Source organism: Choloepus didactylus, chromosome 6 (assembly GCF_015220235.1).
Source record: "Choloepus didactylus isolate mChoDid1 chromosome 6, mChoDid1.pri, whole genome shotgun sequence".
NCBI lineage: Eukaryota > Metazoa > Chordata > Mammalia > Pilosa > Megalonychidae > Choloepus > Choloepus didactylus.
Window position 1 is genome coordinate 119,212,714 of NC_051312.1, and position 18,252 is coordinate 119,230,965.

General features: G+C 36.0%; 2 protein-coding genes across 2 annotated transcripts in view; one reads left to right on the plus strand and one right to left on the minus strand.

The window, feature by feature from the left end:
• The window catches only part of DYNC2H1 (dynein cytoplasmic 2 heavy chain 1), a 419,160-nt gene that overhangs the window by 246,600 nt on the left and 154,308 nt on the right, over window positions 1-18,252 (plus strand). Inside the window, exon 76 of the mRNA XM_037841237.1 lies at window positions 17,691-17,851. Coding sequence (XP_037697165.1) covers window positions 17,691-17,851 — 161 coding nt within the window. The remainder of the gene's footprint in view (window positions 1-17,690; window positions 17,852-18,252) is intronic.
• Window positions 4,213-4,626, minus strand: LOC119538348 (60S ribosomal protein L23a-like). Its single transcript, XM_037841245.1, has one exon. The coding sequence runs from the start codon at window positions 4,624-4,626 to the stop codon at window positions 4,213-4,215; it is 414 nt and encodes a 137-aa protein (XP_037697173.1).

The following is an 18,252-nucleotide window of genomic DNA, read 5'->3' on the forward strand; positions in this document are numbered from 1 at the left end:
ATTCTTTCTTTTATGCTTTCATTTTCCATTCTGTCATCTTCCAGGTCACTGATTCGTTGTTCAACTTCCTCTAGTCTTGTACTATGAGTGTCCAGAATCTTTTTAATTTGGTCAACAGTTTCTTTAATTTCCATAAGATCATCCATTTTTTTATTTAGTCTTGCAATGTCTTCTTTATGCTCTTCTAGGGTCTTCTTGATTTCCTTCATATCTCGTACTATGGTCTCATTGTTCATCTTTAGTTCTTTGAGTAGCTGCTCTAGGTGCTGTGTCTCTTCTGGTCTTTTGATTTGGGTGCTTGGGCTTGGGTTATCCATATCGTCTGGTTTTTTCATATGCTTTATAATTTTCTGTTGTTTTTGGCCTCGTGGCATTTGCTGAACTTGATAGGGTTCTTTTAGGGTCTGTAGACCTATTGAAGTCCTTATCTCTAATTTATCAGGTCTACAGCTTCGTGGAGTACACTTTCTCTAACTAACCAGCAGGTGGCGTCCACGAGCCACGTGTTCTCCACAAGCCAGTTCTCCCCTGCTTAGCCTTTTTGTTGAGTGGGGGAGTGAGTCTTGTGGGGCCCAATTGGTGTACCAAGCTTGCGTGTGTAGTTGGTGTTGCCTGCCCTGTATGTGGGGCATGTTTCTGGGCAGTCGGGGAGGGGGTGTGGCCCTAACAATCAAATCTCCCTGATGATCCTAGAGTTTTAAAGCTGCTGCAATAGTCTAATCCTTCAGTTCAGTCGTGCCACAGTTTGTCTCTGCCACTGACCCACAAGTCTTTGGTATTGGCGTATGGCTCCTGAGACTTGCAAGTGGGCCCCTCTTCCAGGCTGTGCACCCCAGGTCCTCTGTTGAGGGATGACTGTGCTATGTCACAGGTGAGTGCCGTCCCCCCAGGGCAGTTCTGGGCTGCTGGGCTGTGTAGGGAGGCTCCCAGTCTGCTCAAATGATGGCTGAATGGGGCTTTGTTAATTCATACTGCTCCACCTTCCCAACTCTGGGATATTCAGCTGAGGTTGCAGGGAAGGCTAATGTCCACGCCCAGTTTTGTGGTGTGTGCCTGTTATTTGAAGCACTTCCGTCACACTGGGTTGTCTGGGGCAGCTCTGGGCTATGGGGCTGGTGATGGGCAGGAGTGTTTCCTGTCCACCAGGATGGTGGCTGTGAGCGGACACCCCCCTTTTCTTGGGAAGTTGTGTTGTTTAGTGAATTTTCTCAGCCACTGGATTATTGCCTTTTGTCTCAGAGCTCTCTTAGTTCTGCTCTTGACTTGACGTGCCCAAATTGCAATTCTTTGAAGCTTTCTGTATTGGGCTTCTTAGAGTAATTGTTTTAGAAAAAGAAAAAAGGATTTAAAAAAAAAAAAAAAAACGGCCCTCCTCAGAGATCTAATGGGTTATTGAAATGCTAATAGACAAAGCAACCAGGGCCATTAAGGAAAGGTCCACAGGGCAGAGAGATCAGCTTTGCTTCGGGATTTGCATATGCGCCTCAAGGCCTGAGCTCCGCCCTTCCCCTTTCTGTGTTCACCAGAACTCCAAAAATCCTCTGCTTTTATTTTGGAGTTTTTCGTGTTGTTTTTTTTCTATGCCTGTCTCCTCTCTACTGGGCTGGCTGCTCTCAGAGTCTCTGGTGTCTGGTCTCAGTCTATCTATGGTTGGAGTTTGAATCAGTAGAATGAGTTTCCGATAAGAGCAGCCAGTGCAGTTCTCCCTTCTCCTTCCCGGAGCTGTCAGCCCCTCCTCCCCCGGGACTGAGCCTGGCAGGGAGGGGCGCGGGTCCCCTGGCCGCAAAAACTTACAGATTTCGCTGATCTCAGCAGTTCCACGTTTTCATGAGTGTTGTATGAAGTATGCCCAAAGACAGATTGCTCTGTGGTGTCCAGTCCACGCAGTTCCTGGCTTTTTACCTACTTTCCTGGAGGAGTAACTAAAACTTACAGCTCACCAGTCTGCCATCTTGCCCTGCCTCTGTCTGATGACTTTTTAAATGCAGTTTGATTGATATATATTCACATACCATATAATCCATCCAAAGTATACAGTGGGTCCAGTATCATCATATAGTTGTGCGTTCATTGCCACAGTCAATTTTAGAACATTTTCATTACTCCTAAATAAAGAAAAAAATAAAAATAAAAAGAGAACACTCAAAACATCCCTTACACCTTATCCCTCCCTATTATTTATATATTTTTGTCTTTATTTTATTACTCATATTTGTTGACTTCTGACAAATGTATTCAGTCATATAATCATCATCATCATAAGATAGATACAGGATATTTCCATCATTCCCAAAAGTTCCTCATTTCCTTTGCAGTCAAGCATTCATCTATCTCCACCCCTGAGAAGCACTTTTGTTTCTTGTTTCTTTCACTTAACATAATGCTTTTAATAATCATTCATGTTGTTGCCTATATCAGTAGTCTAATCTTCATTATCAGTCACTGGATACGTGAGTGAGTGTTTGGATGATTGCAGCTCCCTGTGGTCAAGACACTCCACCCTATTAGTCTTATTGCCTGAGGTCCCAGATATTCTAGAGCAGAGACAAAGAGTTCTTGCATCCATGAGGAAAGTAAAATGATGGCTGTTTTATGCCCCTAAGTTTGGGTTGAATCGTTATGCAGCAATAGTAACTAGAATAGAATTCTTCTGAGATTTTAATAATTCTTTATTTCACATGGGTTTTGAATCCACTTATAATTAATTTCTGTGTATGGTATAAGGTAAATAATTAACTTTATTGATTTCTTTATGAATGAAGATTTGGCAAAGCTCCATTTATTTAATAGTCCACTCTTTCTCCATAATTTTGTAACACTGCATCTGGGAGTATCAGGGTTCCATGTATAATTTGGCATGTTTACGGATCCATTCCATTATATTACAAAAATCTATTTGTCCCTCTGTACCGAAACTAAACTCACATAATTATCATAGCTTTAAACAAGATTTGACCTCTAGTAGAGTGAGTATTCCCAGCATGCTTTTCTTTTTAAAGACTGTCTGGACACTGTTGAATCTTTTATCTTCTATGTAATTTTTGAACTACTTCTCACACTCAACAGAAATTCTGTTTGGATTGTCCTGACACTGAATTTATAGTATGTATTTTTTGAAAATTGATCTTTCCATGGTATTCAATCTTATTAAAAATAAATATGGTATATCTTTGCATATATTTAATTATTGTAAATTGCTTTTCAGTAACATTTATAGTGTTCTTCCTAATATTATTGTACACTTTTCATTATATTTATTCCTGTTTACCTATAATTTATATTGCTATTGTACACAGCTTATTTTCAAATTGCATTTCTAATATTTAATTCTGTTATTGGTAAATCATGATGATTACATATCCAGCAAGTATTTTGAACCCCTTTGTTAAAAATTTATAGAAATTAAAATTGTTAGAATATCTCTTGAATTTTCTATGCTGTTTTAAGTCATCTCTGAAGAATAACAATTTATTTCCTCTTTTCTGGTAGTTATTATTGTTTCTTTATAAAAATTCACTGCATTACCTAGGAACCGCAGTATAATATTGCATAAATGTTATAGTAGACATCTTTTCCATGGACCTGATTTCAGACATATGCTTCCAACACTTCACTGTTAAGTCTGATAGTTGATATAGGTTTTTATTGATATTTGATAGAAATTCCCTTCCTAGTTTGCTAATGGTTATATCTCCTTATCATGAAGAGGCTTTAAATTCTTAGGAAGTGTTTATGCAACAATTATTGAGAAGATAATGTAGTTTAAAAAACTCTTGATTAGTGTTGTGTTGTAAAAATGTAATAATAGATACTAAATATTAAGCTACCTTGCATTTTTATGAAATTCCTGACTTGAAGTTTATTTATACATTGCTGGATTGCTTATCTAGCACTGTAAAATATTTTACCTTTTTCCATGAGAGAGATTGACTTATTTTCCTTTCTTGTCCTGTATTTGGCTGTTTAAGGTACAGCTGTTATTCCCATTACTTGAAAAATGGGAAACACCCACACTTTATTCTGAGCAAGATTTTTATGTGTGGTATTTTCTTCTTTTGTAAATATTTAATAGGTCTTGCCATACAGCTGTCTGTCTTTTTTTTTTTTTTTTTTAATGGTCAAAAAACTTACATTTAGAATTTGCCAGCTGGATTCAGTTTAGATGATCCCAATTTTGTTGGCAACATCCGAAGCATCACAGTCAGGAGCCTGTCAAACATATGCCTTCTCTCCATCAGGCCTGGTCAGTGTGTTGACCTTTGCCACATCAATATCACAGAGCTTCTTCACAGCCTGTTTGATCTGGTGCTTGTTGGCTTTGACATCCACAATGAACACAAGTGTGTTGTTGTCTTCAATCTTCTTCATGGCTGACTCAGTGGTCAGGGGGAACTTGATGATGGCATAGTGGTCCAGCTTGTTTCTCCTGGGGGCGCTCTTCCGAGGATATTTGGGCTGTCTTCTGAGATGCAGCCTCTTGGGCTGCTGGAATGTGGGTGAAGTGTGGATCTTCTTTTTCTTGTGACTGTGGATGCCTTTCAGTACTGCCTTCTTGGCTTTCAAAGCCTTTGCTTTGGCTTTGGTTTTGGGAGGGGCAGGGGCTTCCTTCTTCGCTTTCGGCACCATCTTTGTGAAAAGCTGTTTGTCTTTTGCATCACATTTTTTCATTTATTTTTAAAGTACAAATTTAATTTCTTTAATGGACATCGATATCAATTTGGATGTTTTATTTCTTCTTGATTTGCACACACAAACACACACCAATCCACACAAATGTCAGGTTCAGATGATTGAGTTAGTCATATGCCCATGACATATTATTATGGGTAAATTTCTAGAGCCACTTTTTTGTTTTGTTTTTTAATTAGAGAAGTCGTAGGTTTAAAGAAAACTTATGCAGAAAGTACAGAGTTCCCATTATCCCCCTCACACACTGTTCTTCTGTTATTAAATTAATTGTTATTATTACTTTGCATTGGTGTGGAATTGTTGTTACAATTGATGAAACAATATTATTATAATTATACCATTAACTATAGTCCATAATTTACATTAGGGTTCACTGTGTTGCACAGTTTTATGGTTCTTAAAGATTTTTATTCTAGCAATATATGTACAACCTAAAATTGTCCCTTTTTACCACATTCAAATATAAAATTCAGTGTTGTGTTACCATCACCACCATCCATTACTAAAACTTTTCCATCACCCCAAACAGAAATTTTATACCAATTAAGCAATTCCCCATTCCCTATACCCCCTACCCATCAGCTCCTGGTAATCTTTATTCTAGTTTCTGACTCTTGTATTTTCATATTCAATTTTTTCATATTAGTGAGACCATAGAATATTTGTCCTTTTGTGCCTGGCTTATTTCACTCAACATGATATCTTCATGGTTCATTCATGTTGTTAGATGTATCAGAACTTCATTTCTTTTATGGATTAATAATATTCATTGTGTGTATATACTGTAAGTTGCTCATCTGTTTATCAGTTGACTGAGACACTGTCTAGTTTCTCAGTTTGTCTCTCACAGTTTCTTTCCTCACCCTTTTCTTTCTCTGTCTCCCTATTTGTATCGTCTCATATTTTTATCTTTATCTCTCCCTCTCAATTTTCTTTTACACTGTCATGTTAATTTCTGTCTGTGTGTTGTTTTTAATCTCAGGGGTTCCTTTCTATATTGGGGATAAGGCTGCTGACCTTCTGGATTATGTTTTAAAGCTTATGATGAAAGGGGAAAGAGAACTTTTGCTTCCCAGGTACACCAGAAAAATTCCTAGGGAATGAATCTGCTTTGCTCAGCATGGATAACATGTCCACTTCTCAGCTAATCCCACCAGAAATATATAGAAGAGCAGTTTCCCCAAAAGAAGTCACAGATGGTGGAAGTGCTGTTACCGGAAGTGGGGGAGGGCTCCTGGTGACAAAACAATGGATATACATTATAATTATCTTGCATATAACCTACTTTAACCCATTTTCACATTTAGGGAGTTTGACAATTGAATGGTTAATTTGTAAAGTACTTTTTGATAGCCTAACTTCTTTAAAAGCTACAACAAGTATATAACTTTTGGTTCTGCAGAATGAAATAGTTGAGAAATGATACTAGTGTCCATGTTAGGAAATGCTTATGAGTTTACTTTATCTTGTAAGGGAAACATTTAGCATACCGTCAAATTTGGACATACATAGTGAATAATAACTGTATACCTAGACATATAATAAATACGAAAACCAACTATTGCTGTACTTACCACTTAAATTGGTTGATTTAAGTAACCTTTTGGTAGCATTTTAAAGAAAACAGAAGCAATAAGAAAGAAATTCTTCATTTTCCACAAATAAATCTACCACCTACCTACATTTGGTACTCATACTCATTCTGCTCTCCCTCCTACTGTTAATGAATGTCCCTGCCAATCAAAGGCCAGCCCATCTGTTCTTTCTGTCTTCTTTCATGTCGTTATCCTCTTCAACTGCATCCTGAGTTTTATCTTTTTTACTGGGTCATTTCTCTCAGCATACAAACATATTTTAGTATCACTTATCTTAAAAATGCTTTCTATGACCCCACACTCCTCTCTAACTACCATTCCATTTCTTTGATTTCTTACACAACAAAATATCTAGAAAATATGTTCGTAGTCAGAGACTGCAGTAATCTATTTCCTCAACTCTTATTGAGTCCTCAATTCCCTCCATTTGGGCTTCCATCTCTAGTGTTCCACAGTGACCTCCATAGTGCTATACATCTTGCTTGACCTCTCAAAAAACACTCAAGAAAGTTACCCATTTCTTCCTTCTATAAACACTTTCTTCTGTTGACTACTATGTTTCTACTTTTATTCCTCAACCCTTTTAGACTGTCCATTTTCAATTTCCTTTACTGCCTTCTTCTCTGTGGGTATTCCAAATGTTGTTATATTCTTCCTTCCATTGAAGTCTTGCCCTGGTTTCCCTTTATTCATTACATTCATTCCTTTTTCTAAGAAATTATTTATTTATTTATTGAAATATAGTCACATACCATACAGCCATCCAAAGTGTAAAGCAAAATGTTCATAGTATCATCATATAGTTGTGCATTCATCACCACAAGCAATTTTTGAACATTTTCATTATGCTGATATTTCTTCTCTTTCTTCAGTTCGGCATTTGCAGGGTCTTTCTTCAGTCTATATCCTTCTCCAGAGTTTCAAACATTTCAGAATTGTCCTATTATTTGTTGACTCTCTGGAGAGAAGTTTTCAATAGCTGTTTACGTCGCCAGGTTGATGACATCACCCCCCATTCATTCTTGCTAGGTGAATTTCACCCAGTCCCTGACTTTAAATAGCATCTCTGTACAACTGACTCTTTTTTTAAACTAGAGAAGTTATAGGTTTACAGAAAAATCATGTGTAAAACACAGAGTTTCCATATACCACTCTAATATTAACACCTTGCTTTAGTGCGGTACATTTGTTACAATTCAGGAAAGAACATTTTTATAAGTTCTGTAAATATTGTCCAAATTTACAATAGGATTCACTGTTTGTGTTGTACAGTTCTATATATTTTTAAAAATTTTTATTCTAGTAACACGTATACAACCTAAAATTTCCCCTTCTAACCATATTCACATATAAAATTCAGTGCTGTTAATTACATTCACAATGTTTTGCTACCATCACTTCCATTCATTACCAAAACTTTACGATCAACCCAAATTGAACCTCTGTACAATTTAAAGATGAATTCCTTATTCCCAACCCAGCCCCGCAGCCCCTAGATTCTGACTCTATGAGTTTACTTATTCAAATTATTTCATAACTGTGAGATCATACAATATTTGTCCTTTTGTTTCTGGTGTATTTCACTCAACATGACGTCTTCAGGTTCATCCATGTTGTTGCATATATCAGAACTTCATTCCTTTTTATGGTTGCATAGTATTGTATTTTATGTATATACTACAATTTATCCATGTATTGGTTGATGGACTCTTGGGTTGCTTCCATCTTTTGGCAGTTGTATCTAATGCTGCTATGAATATTGGTGTGCAAATATCTGTTCAAGCCCCTGCTTTCAGTTCTTCTGGGCATATACCTAGAAATGAGTTTTCTGGGTCATATGGTAATTCTATACTTAACTTTCTGAAGAACTGCCAAACAGTTTTCCATATTGGCTACACCATTTTACATTCCCACCAGTAGTGAGTGAGTTTTTCTATTTCTCTGCATCATCTCCAACACCTTTTATATTCTGTTTTTTTTTGTTGTTGTTTTTGTTTGTGCTTTTAACAGTAGCCATTCTAGTGGATATGAAATGGTATCTCGTGGTTTTGAGTTGCATTTCCCTAATAGCTGGTAATGTTTAGCATCTTTTCATGTGCTTTTTGGCTATTTATATATTTTCTTTGGAGGCATTTCAATTCAAGTCTTTTGGCCATTTTTGAATCAGTTATTTGTCTTTTTATTATTGAGTTAAGGATTTCTTTATAGTCTGGATATTAATCCCTTATTAGATTTGTGGTTCTCAAATATTTTATCCCATTGAGTGGGTTATCTTTTTATTTTCATGATAAAGTCCTTTGATGCACAAAAGTTTTTGATTTTGATGAGGTCCCATTTATGTTTTTTTCCTTTTGTTACTTGTGCTTTGGGTGTAAAGTCTAAGAAACCACTGCCTATAACAAGGTCCTGAAGAAGCTTCCCTATGTTTTCTTCTAGGAGTTTTATAGTTCTGGTTCTTATATTTTTGTCTGTGATACATTTTGACTTGATTTTTGTATATGGTGTGAGGTAGGGGTCTACCTTAATTCTTTTTTTTTTTTTTTTTAATTTTATTTTGAAATAAATTCAAAGTTACATGAATAGTTGCAAAAACAATACTAGCCCCATACACAGAATTCCATCATACCCTGACCCCCCTCCCCCGATAGCTTAATCCACCAACTCTAACATGCTGTCACATCACTATTTCTTTCCCTCCCTCCCTCCCTCCCTCCCTATCATCCATCATATATTTCTCTGTCTTCTGAACATATGAGAGTTAGCTGCACACATCCTTGAACATACACTATAATTCACGTATGTACTTCCCATGAACAAGAACATTGTTTTATGTAATTCCATTAAGCACAGCTAAGAAGTATAAGAGATTCAACAATGATACAATGCTTACATTCTATATTTCCTTTTCCTTATGTCTCAACTGTGTCCCTTCGAGCCACCTGTCCTCCACCCTCCAATCCCATCCAAGTTCATCCTTAGCATTCAATTGCCGTCTAGTTAGACTGTCTTTTTTTTTTTTTTCCTTTTTTCAATTGTGGAAACATATATACAGCCTAACTCTTCCCATTCCACCCCTTCCCTAGCCTTCCATTAGTGGGATTAATCATATTTAGAATGATGTTATGCTCTTTCCCACCATCCATTGCCAGAAATTTCCCTTCACCTCAAACAGCAACCTTACACTCCTTTCTTAGCTTCCCATTGCCCCTTCCCCGATTTCTCTTAACCCAAACTCTAATTTCATCTCTATGGTTATATTCTCTGATAATTTCTTTGTGTTTACTGTGGGGCTTAAAATTAACCTCTTAGATCCCTATCAATCTTGTTTTTCTTTGATATCACCTTCACTTCAGTAGGGCACATAAACTATGTTCCTGTACTCCTTCATTCCCCCACCTTTATATAGTTGTCTAAAATTACATATTTTACATTGAGTTCAAAACCACTGATTTGTCCTTAGAGTTTGTGTATTTTTTATCATGTAGTAAGTAAATAGTGGACTTATAGTTCAAAAATTATTGACTTCTATTTGTATTCCATTGTGTTTGGAGAATGTTCTTTGAGTATATTCTTTTTTTTTTTTTTTTTTTTTTTTACTTTCTTGAGGCTTGTTTTATGTCCCAGCTTATGGTCCCTTCTGGAGAAAGATCTGTGATCACTAGAGAAAAATGAGTGTCCTGGTGATTTGGGATGTAAAGTACTATATATGTCTGTTAAAATTCTCTGTATCTCTTTCTCCTTTCTTTGTCTCTCTGTTGGTGGGGCTTCCTTTAGAATCTGAAGTAGGGCAGGTCTTTTATTGGCAAAGTCTCTCAGCATTTGTTTGTCTGTGAAAAATTTAAGTTCTCCCTCAAATTTGAAGGAGAGTTTTGCTGGATTAAGTATTCTTGGTTGGAAATTTTTCTCTCTCAGAATTTTAAATATGTCATGCCACTGCCTTCTCACCTCCATAGTGGCCACTGAGTAGTCACTACTTAGTCTTATATTGTTTCCTTTGTATGTGGTGAATTGCTTTTCTCTTGCTGAGTTCAGAACTTGCTCCTTCTCTTCAGTATTTGAGAGTCTGATCAGAATATGTCTTGGGGTGGGTTTATTTGGATTTATTCTATTTGGAGTTCGCTGGGCATTTATGCTTTGTGTGTTTATATTGTGTATAAGGTTGGGGAAGTTTTCCCCAACAATTTCTTTGAATACTCTTTCTAGACCTTTACCCTTCTCTTCCCCTTCTGGGACACCAATGAGTCTTAAGTTTGGACATTTTATTTTATCTATCGTATCCCTGAGATCCATTGCGATTTTTTCAATTTTTTTTCTCTATTCTTTCTTTTGTTCTTTCATTTTCTGTTCTGTGGATTTCTAGGACACTGAGATGTTGTTCAGCTTCCTCTAGTCTTGTGTTGTGAATATCCAGAGTCTTTTTAATTTGGCCAACAGTTTCTTTTATTTCCATAAGATCTTCTATTTTTTTATTTACTCTTGCAATGTCTTCTTCATGCTCTTCTAGTGTCTTTTTTATGGCACTTATATCCTGGGCCATGGTCCTCTTGATGTCCTTTAAATCCTTTGCCATGTTTTCGTTCTTTGATTGTAGTTTTTTAATTAAATTTGCGAGATATAACATTTCTTCTGAAATCTTGATTTGTGTGTTTGGAGCTGGATTCTCCGTATCATCTGGTTTTATCATATGCATTAAGATTTTCTGTTGTTTTTGGCCTCTTGGCATTTGTTTTGCTTGATAGGGTTCTTTCAAGTTGTATCAAAAAAAAAGGGATACTGATCTAATTTTTCAGAGACACAGTTTGGTGACGTACTTTCTCTAACTAACCAGCAGATGGCGTCTGTGAGCCACCTATGTCCCTCCAGTCAGTTCTCACGTAGTGAGGGGAAATGATTCTTGTGTGTTCAGTTGGAGAGCTCAGCCTGGGCACGCCGCTGGAGTCGCCCGCCCTGAATGTGGGGCACGCGCATGGGTGGCCAGGGAAGAAGGGCAGCTTTCTCTCCATGTCCCCTAAACCACTGGACTTGGCGTAGCGCCCCTGGGTTCTCCAAGTGGATCCTCCCTCCCAGCCATGATCCTCCCTCAGCCGAGGGGGATGCCGTGCTACGTCATCAGTGTGCGCCATCCCTCTAGGGAAGCCCTGGGCCTCTTGGCTGTGCTGTGGGGCTCTCAGCTCGTTTCAGAATACAGAATGTGTGAGGCTGTCTCTACTGCGATGCCTTGTGGGCTGAGAGCAGCTGAGATTTTCTCCACAGAGAGAGAGCAAGAGACAGAATATTTCCCCCGATTCTCCCAAGGTCAGTTGTCACCAAAAGCCTCTGCTTGTTGAGGATTCGCTGTCTGTATTGAGCAGTTATTATTAAAACCTCACTTGGAGCTAGGCTGAGAAAATGCATGGCACGGCTTCCGTGAGGGAGGGGCTCCCGGCTCTAAGTTCTCGGCTCTCAGCGTGGGTCTGCAATTTTACTTACAGATTTTATGCTGTGATCTTGGGCATTCCTCCCAATTCATGTCGGTGGAAGTTGAGTGTACTGTCACATTTGTCTCCCCGCTACCATTCCAGGTTATTTACTGGTTTTTTGTTCATTTATGAATTGTTCTGGGGGAGACTAAGTCTTCGACTTCTTTCTATGCCGCCGTCTTCCCAGAATCCCCCTCTACCTTAATTCTTTTATATGTGGACATCCAGTTTTCCCAGCACCATTTATTCAGGAGACTGTTCTTTAACCCTTGTCAAGAATCAGTTGGCCATAAATTTGAGGGTTGATTTCTGAACTCTCAGTTTGATTCCATTAGTCTTATGTCTGTCCTTGTGCCAGTGCCGTGCTTTTTTTTTTTAGTGTCTCAATATTTTTCAATTTATTCATCATGAAAAAGCCTTATAAATCCTTCACTGTAAAATATTGCTAGATAATACACATTTAGGGTAAAATTTGAATTCAGGTTTGATAACTATAGATTTGTGATAAGTTTTAAGATCAGGAAGTGTGTCTTCCACCTTCGTTCTTTTCCAAGATGGGCTTTGGCTATTTGGGGCTCCTTACCCTTCCATATAAATTCGATGATTGGCTTTTCCATTTCTGGAATAAGGTTGTTGGAATTTTTTTGGGATTGTGTTAAATGTGTAAATTGCTTTCGGTCAAATTGACATCTTAACAATATTTAGTCTTCCAGTCCATGAACTGGACTTTCCATTTATTTGGGTCTTCTTTGATTTCTTTTAGCAATATCTTGTAGTTTTCTGTGTATGTATCCTTTATATCCTTGGTTAGATTTATTCCTAGATAGTTGATTCTTTTAGTTGCTATTGTAAGTGGAATTTGTTTCTTAATTTCTTCTTCAGATTGTTCATTGCTAGTATGTAGAAACACTGCTGATTTTGTGTGTTGATCTTGCACCCTGCCACTTTGTATGTTATTTATTCATTTTGTTATTGCATGTGCCCCCCATATAAAATATAAGCCATATGAGGGCCCAAACTTTTTTTTTTTTCACATTTTTGTCCTCAGGGCCTTAAATATCTCCTGGAACATGTAGGCACTATAAGTTGTTGTTAAATCAGTGACTTTCTTCTAAATTGTTTTCTCTACTTCCATTCTTGCTTTCTCTCCATTCCATTCTTCATTCAGAAAACGGTTTGATTTTTTAAAACCTAAATCAGATTATATCACTTTCTTGCATAAAATCTCCAATGTCTTCTCAAAATACTTAGAATAAAATCCAGTTTCCTTATCTAGGCCTTCAAAGCCCAGGCACTCTGCCCCAGCCTACTTCTCTAACGTCATCTTATACCTATCTTGCTTTCCCACTGTGCTTTACTGGGCAAAACTGCCTTAGGACATTTGCACTATCTGTTTTCTCTGTATTTTTCCTTTTCTTTTTATGGATGCTGCCTCTTTATCACTCAGATCTCAGCATAAGTTTTGCATCCTTACGGAGGTCTTTCTGGGTCATCTTATCTGTGCCAACACATTAGCCTGTTTTAATTCTTATCATAACACTTCTCACTATCTGATATATTTCTGGCTTATTTGTAAATTTATTGCTCTCTCATTATATTTCTGGCATATTTACATACTTAATGTCAGTTCCTTTAACTAGAATGCAAGTTTAAGTAAAATGAGATAATTTTCAGAGGGATTCATAAGAACCTATCATTTTTCTGTTTTTTTTCTATTCCATTTAGTCTTTTAAGAGCTGCTCTTTGTGCCACATTGCACATAACCTTTCTTATTGACTTGTAGCTTGACCCTCTACCACCAACTCTTGAGAATATTTCTCTTACTGAGCTATTTTATTTCCATGTTAAATGACTTTTAAAGTTTAATGGTGCTAACTGAAAACCTTATGATAATCACATATTCAAATGCTTTGAAAATTTAATATATTCCTAAAACCACACTATTTCTAGGCCAAAGTTATACTGCTATTTGGCTGGATGACTTTGTATTTGGACAAGTAGTTTTATTAATGCAGTTTTTATATAAAATTAGAGTTTTTATTGTATGAATAAGATTTAAAAATTCAAATTGTTAGAGAATGACAAGCATTTATATCTTTCTATCAAAGTTTGGAGATTTGATTTCAAATGTAATTTTTCTTGCATCATTCATATGGAAAGATTTTAATTAAGTTTTTGCATACCTTTTTATAATCTGTAAACTTCAAAGTAGTATCTTATAAAGACATATTCATAGAAGTAGTTTCAATTTGAAGATATAAATTAGTAGAGCAATCAAAAATTCTGGCATGTCAGTTTAATATAATCCTACAAAGCAAGCCTATGTACTGGCAAAATCTACTGTATGGCTTTTTTATTAATAGTAGTTACCAGATGCACATATTCTTACTTCTGTAATTCTGATTTGTTTGACTTTTTATTATTAGCTATTATAAGCAGGATATTATGCTAGGTGTATTGAGGTATCTGGAATGTAAAGGAACATGGTCCCATAAGGTGCTGGAATAGCTACAGGAACCAGAAACTTCTCAAAGGTTCCCCATCAAAAAGTTCAACTTTTCTAATTTTACACTCCTTTACCTCTTTTAGCCATGCTATCACTTCCTCTATTCCCATCCCATGTACTCTGCTTCCATAGGAAGATCAATCTTTCTTGTGAAGTCTGCATCTAAGAGGAAAGGAAGGACATAAGGAAATGTGTATTTGCTGTAACAAATTACCACAAATTCAGCAGTTTGAAACAATACCTATTTATTGTCTCACAGTTCTATAAGTCAGAATCTGTTGGGCTCACCTGGTTTCTAGCTCTAAGTTTCATAATGCTGAAATCAAGATGTGGCCATCTGAACTCTTATTGGGAGGCTCTGGGAAAAATCCAGTCTCATTCAGGTCATTAGCGGAGTTCTGTTCCATGCAGTTGTAGGATGGAATTTCCTGTTTTCTTTCTGTCATCTGGTATCATTCTCAGCTTTTAGGGGCCACTCGCATTTTTTTTTTTTGGTGGCACCCCCCCCCTTCAAAGCCAACAATAACAGGCTGATTACTTTTTATACTTCAGATCCCCCTGAACACCCCCTTTACCTCATCTCTCCTACTTCTTTTTTGCTAGTTCTCTCTGACTATAGCTGGAGAAATTCCTCTGCTTTTAAAGTCCCAAGTCATTAGATTGGACCTACTTGAATAATCCAGGATAATCTCCTTATTTTAAGGTCCATAATCTTAGTTAAATCTTCAAAGTCTGCACAGCAATACCTAGGTTAGTGTTTGAATAACCAGGGGATAGGAATCTTTGGAAAACATCTCTAGAATTCTGCCTACCACAAAATGTTTGACTTTGTTGTTTGTTTCTGGGGTTGAATGTTGTTTCATTTCTAAACAGTATTTTCTCATTTAATTGTTAATGTCTGTTAGATTAGATAGTGGTTGTTGGTTTTCCTTTTACTTTTTATAGCTGTTGTGGTACTTTTTGTTTTTAGAGTTTCTTCTCTCTGTAGTAAAGGAAGGGTCCTTGTGTGCCCTTGATGCTTACCAGTTTCTTTTTTAGAGAAGATATGATAAATGAGGCAGAATGAATCTATTAAATTTACCACTACAATAGTTTGATAGTCAATTGCTACTTTCTTCATTTGCCTGGGACCTGAAAAGTATCAGGAATATTTTTTTTCTTTTTAAGTTGCAAATTATTTCTTTTTTATTATCTCAGTATTTTAACCAAGAAGAATAAAATACAATAAAATGAAAGTTTTAATTACTCTTTGACTTATTTTTAGTTCTTTTTTTTCTTTTGACAAAATACTACATTTATTTTTAAGGACCATGGTCAAAATATAAGGTTCCTGTGATTTAAAGCTAATTTTACTTTAGTAAATAATGTCTAGTATTATACATACTCAATTCATTAAAATGCAATAGGGATGTTATGATAGTTTTGTGGGCAAAATGGCTAACATGTAATTCCAGGTAACATGAATATCACTGTGTTATCTTAAGTTGTATGGTATTTTTATTCTAATCCATAATATTTCAATATATTTTACTTTGAAATGTTATATAAAATCAGATAGTGAACATATATTTATTTCTGTGGAACATTAAAATTAGATATTATCATTGAATTTATGCTAAGCTCTGGATATGAAACGGTGAGTAAAACAGATATGATTCTTGCCCTCAGGAATTTATGATATATATTTGTTAGACTAAGAAATGATATGGTAATCTGCATTTTAACTTTTTTTAGACAGGGTTTCTGTATTGACATATATTTTCCAAATAAAACATGCTTCTGTGCTCATATCCTGAATTATTTCTTAGGTTAATTACTATAATTTAAATTTCAGAGTCAAAATCCATGCACATTTTGAAGACTTGTAATACATTTAATCAAATCAGCTCTTTTAGTGTATTTAATAAATTTATAGATAAATAAATGGATGCATTTTGGAAGGAATGAAAGTTTCGTATCACATCACCACATGTAAAAAAGAATTTTTTCTTTTAGGTCTCACAAAAGGATGATTGTTAACAATGGAAATGTAGTTTAAAATAAAATTCATAAAACATCTCTGGAAGCAGTTCATCAATTTTAAGTGCCTGTTGGAGTAAATTTCACTTGGTATTAGGAATATTTTTGCTTTTAAAAATTCTTAGTTATTTTGGATTGTAGTTGTGAAGAGTAGTAGGGAGTGTTTTCGGTGTGAAATGTTTCCTTACAACATGGGCATCTAGAAATGCCTATTTTGGCTCGTCTTGATGGCATTGAATTCATATTTTAAAGTGTTGCAAAAGTCTTTTAGAATATCCTTTTCCTGCTGTTTAGAATGTCTGTGATGCAATCTTGTCTATTCATTTCTACTTTTGAGGATATAAGGGAGCCCTTCTTGCCCTTGTTGTCTGTTACATTCTCTTAATATTTTGTTTATTTTTAAAACCCTGTGTCGTACTCTCCTGTTTAACTTCAATTCAAACAAGTATATTTTTGATTATTAATTGAAATGGGTATTTTTCACCTTGGCTTTAAAAAATACATTAACAGTAGAAACATTCATATTTTAGCAGAATAGATTTAAGTGTGACAGCAAAAATATTGTTTCTTATCCGTATGTGATTTTATAGTTGTGAAGTACGGAAGGTTATAAAAAACACAGATGAATTGTGTTTTAAGTTAGCAATTAGCAGTTGGGTGGCTTTTAGCAAGGCATTCCATCTCTTTGAGTCTTGGTTTCCTTATCCATAAAATGAATGTGATGTTTGTTTCACAGGGTCATTATATGGTTTAAATAAATAGCCACCTAGTAAAATGTTTAGCATGGAATAGGTGATGAGTAAATGGAATACATTAATATAATTGTTATATCCTAATTTTGCCCCCAGACAATCTGTGGATTAAGTTTTATTCCTGAGTCATAGTTGAGGAAACTGAAGCAATGCATTTTTGAGATTTACATAGGATGAGTCAGCTAACAAATGTATGTTGACAGCTATGAATTTCTGTTTCCAAATAAAACATTGTTTTCACTCTTTAAATCACTTCCTCCCACCCCTCCTTAATGCATTGGCATAAGAAATAACTTTTTATCCTATATTGTGACAGATGTGTTTATCCAGATTATGTGGAAATACGGTTCTCCATATGCATGGCACAGAGTAGACATTCCCCTGTTATATAAATTAATGAATGAAAAGCTATACAGGTGGCTGCATACATGTAAAGCATTTAGGAAAATGCTGGCACCCTAGGCATCTCATAAATTTTAGCTATTGCTAGTATTTTAATGACTTTAGAATAAAAAAACTTTAGTAAGTATAGGATTGTAATTCACCTAGTTATATAGTATTTCTTGTAAGTAGTTATTATTTTTGTATTTTATTATTTTTTATAATTAGTTTCAATAGACTTTTTGATGTATATTGCTTTTTATTTTTACTTTTTAAAATATATCCTTAGGACTGAAAGAGTTGTCTCCACTTCCTCTAAATCTTAAACGTTTGTACAAAGAGACACTAGAAATTGAACCCATCTTGATAATTATTTCCCCGGGTGCTGATCCTTCTCAAGAACTTCAAGAACTTGCTAATTCTGAACGAAGTGGAGAGTCTTATCACCAGGTCAGTACAGAGTACCCAGCTAGTTTTGCCACTATTATTACTACCTTGCCACTGTTATTGCTACTCCTAACATATTTTTTCCTGTTAGTGAAATGGGCATATTTGCTATGGTGGGCTGAATAGTGCCCCACCAAAGATGTCCATGTCCTAATCTCCAGAACCTGTGAGTATGTTACCTTATATGGCAAAAGGGATTTTACAGATGTATTTAAATTAAGGATTTTAAGATAGGAAGATTATCCTGGATTATTTGATAGGCCCAATAATAATCACAAGGGTTCTTATAAAAGGGAGGCAGGGCGGTCAAAGAGAAGGAAAGAGATGTGACAACAGAAGGAGAGATCAGAGAGGAGAGAAGATGCTATGCTGCTGGCTTTGAAGATGGTGGAAGGGGCCATGAG

Coding starts and splice junctions, on each gene's coding strand:
- LOC119538348 (XM_037841245.1), bottom strand. CDS start 4,626: ATGGTGCCGAAAGCGAAGAAGGAAGCCCCTGCCCCTCCCAAAACCAAA.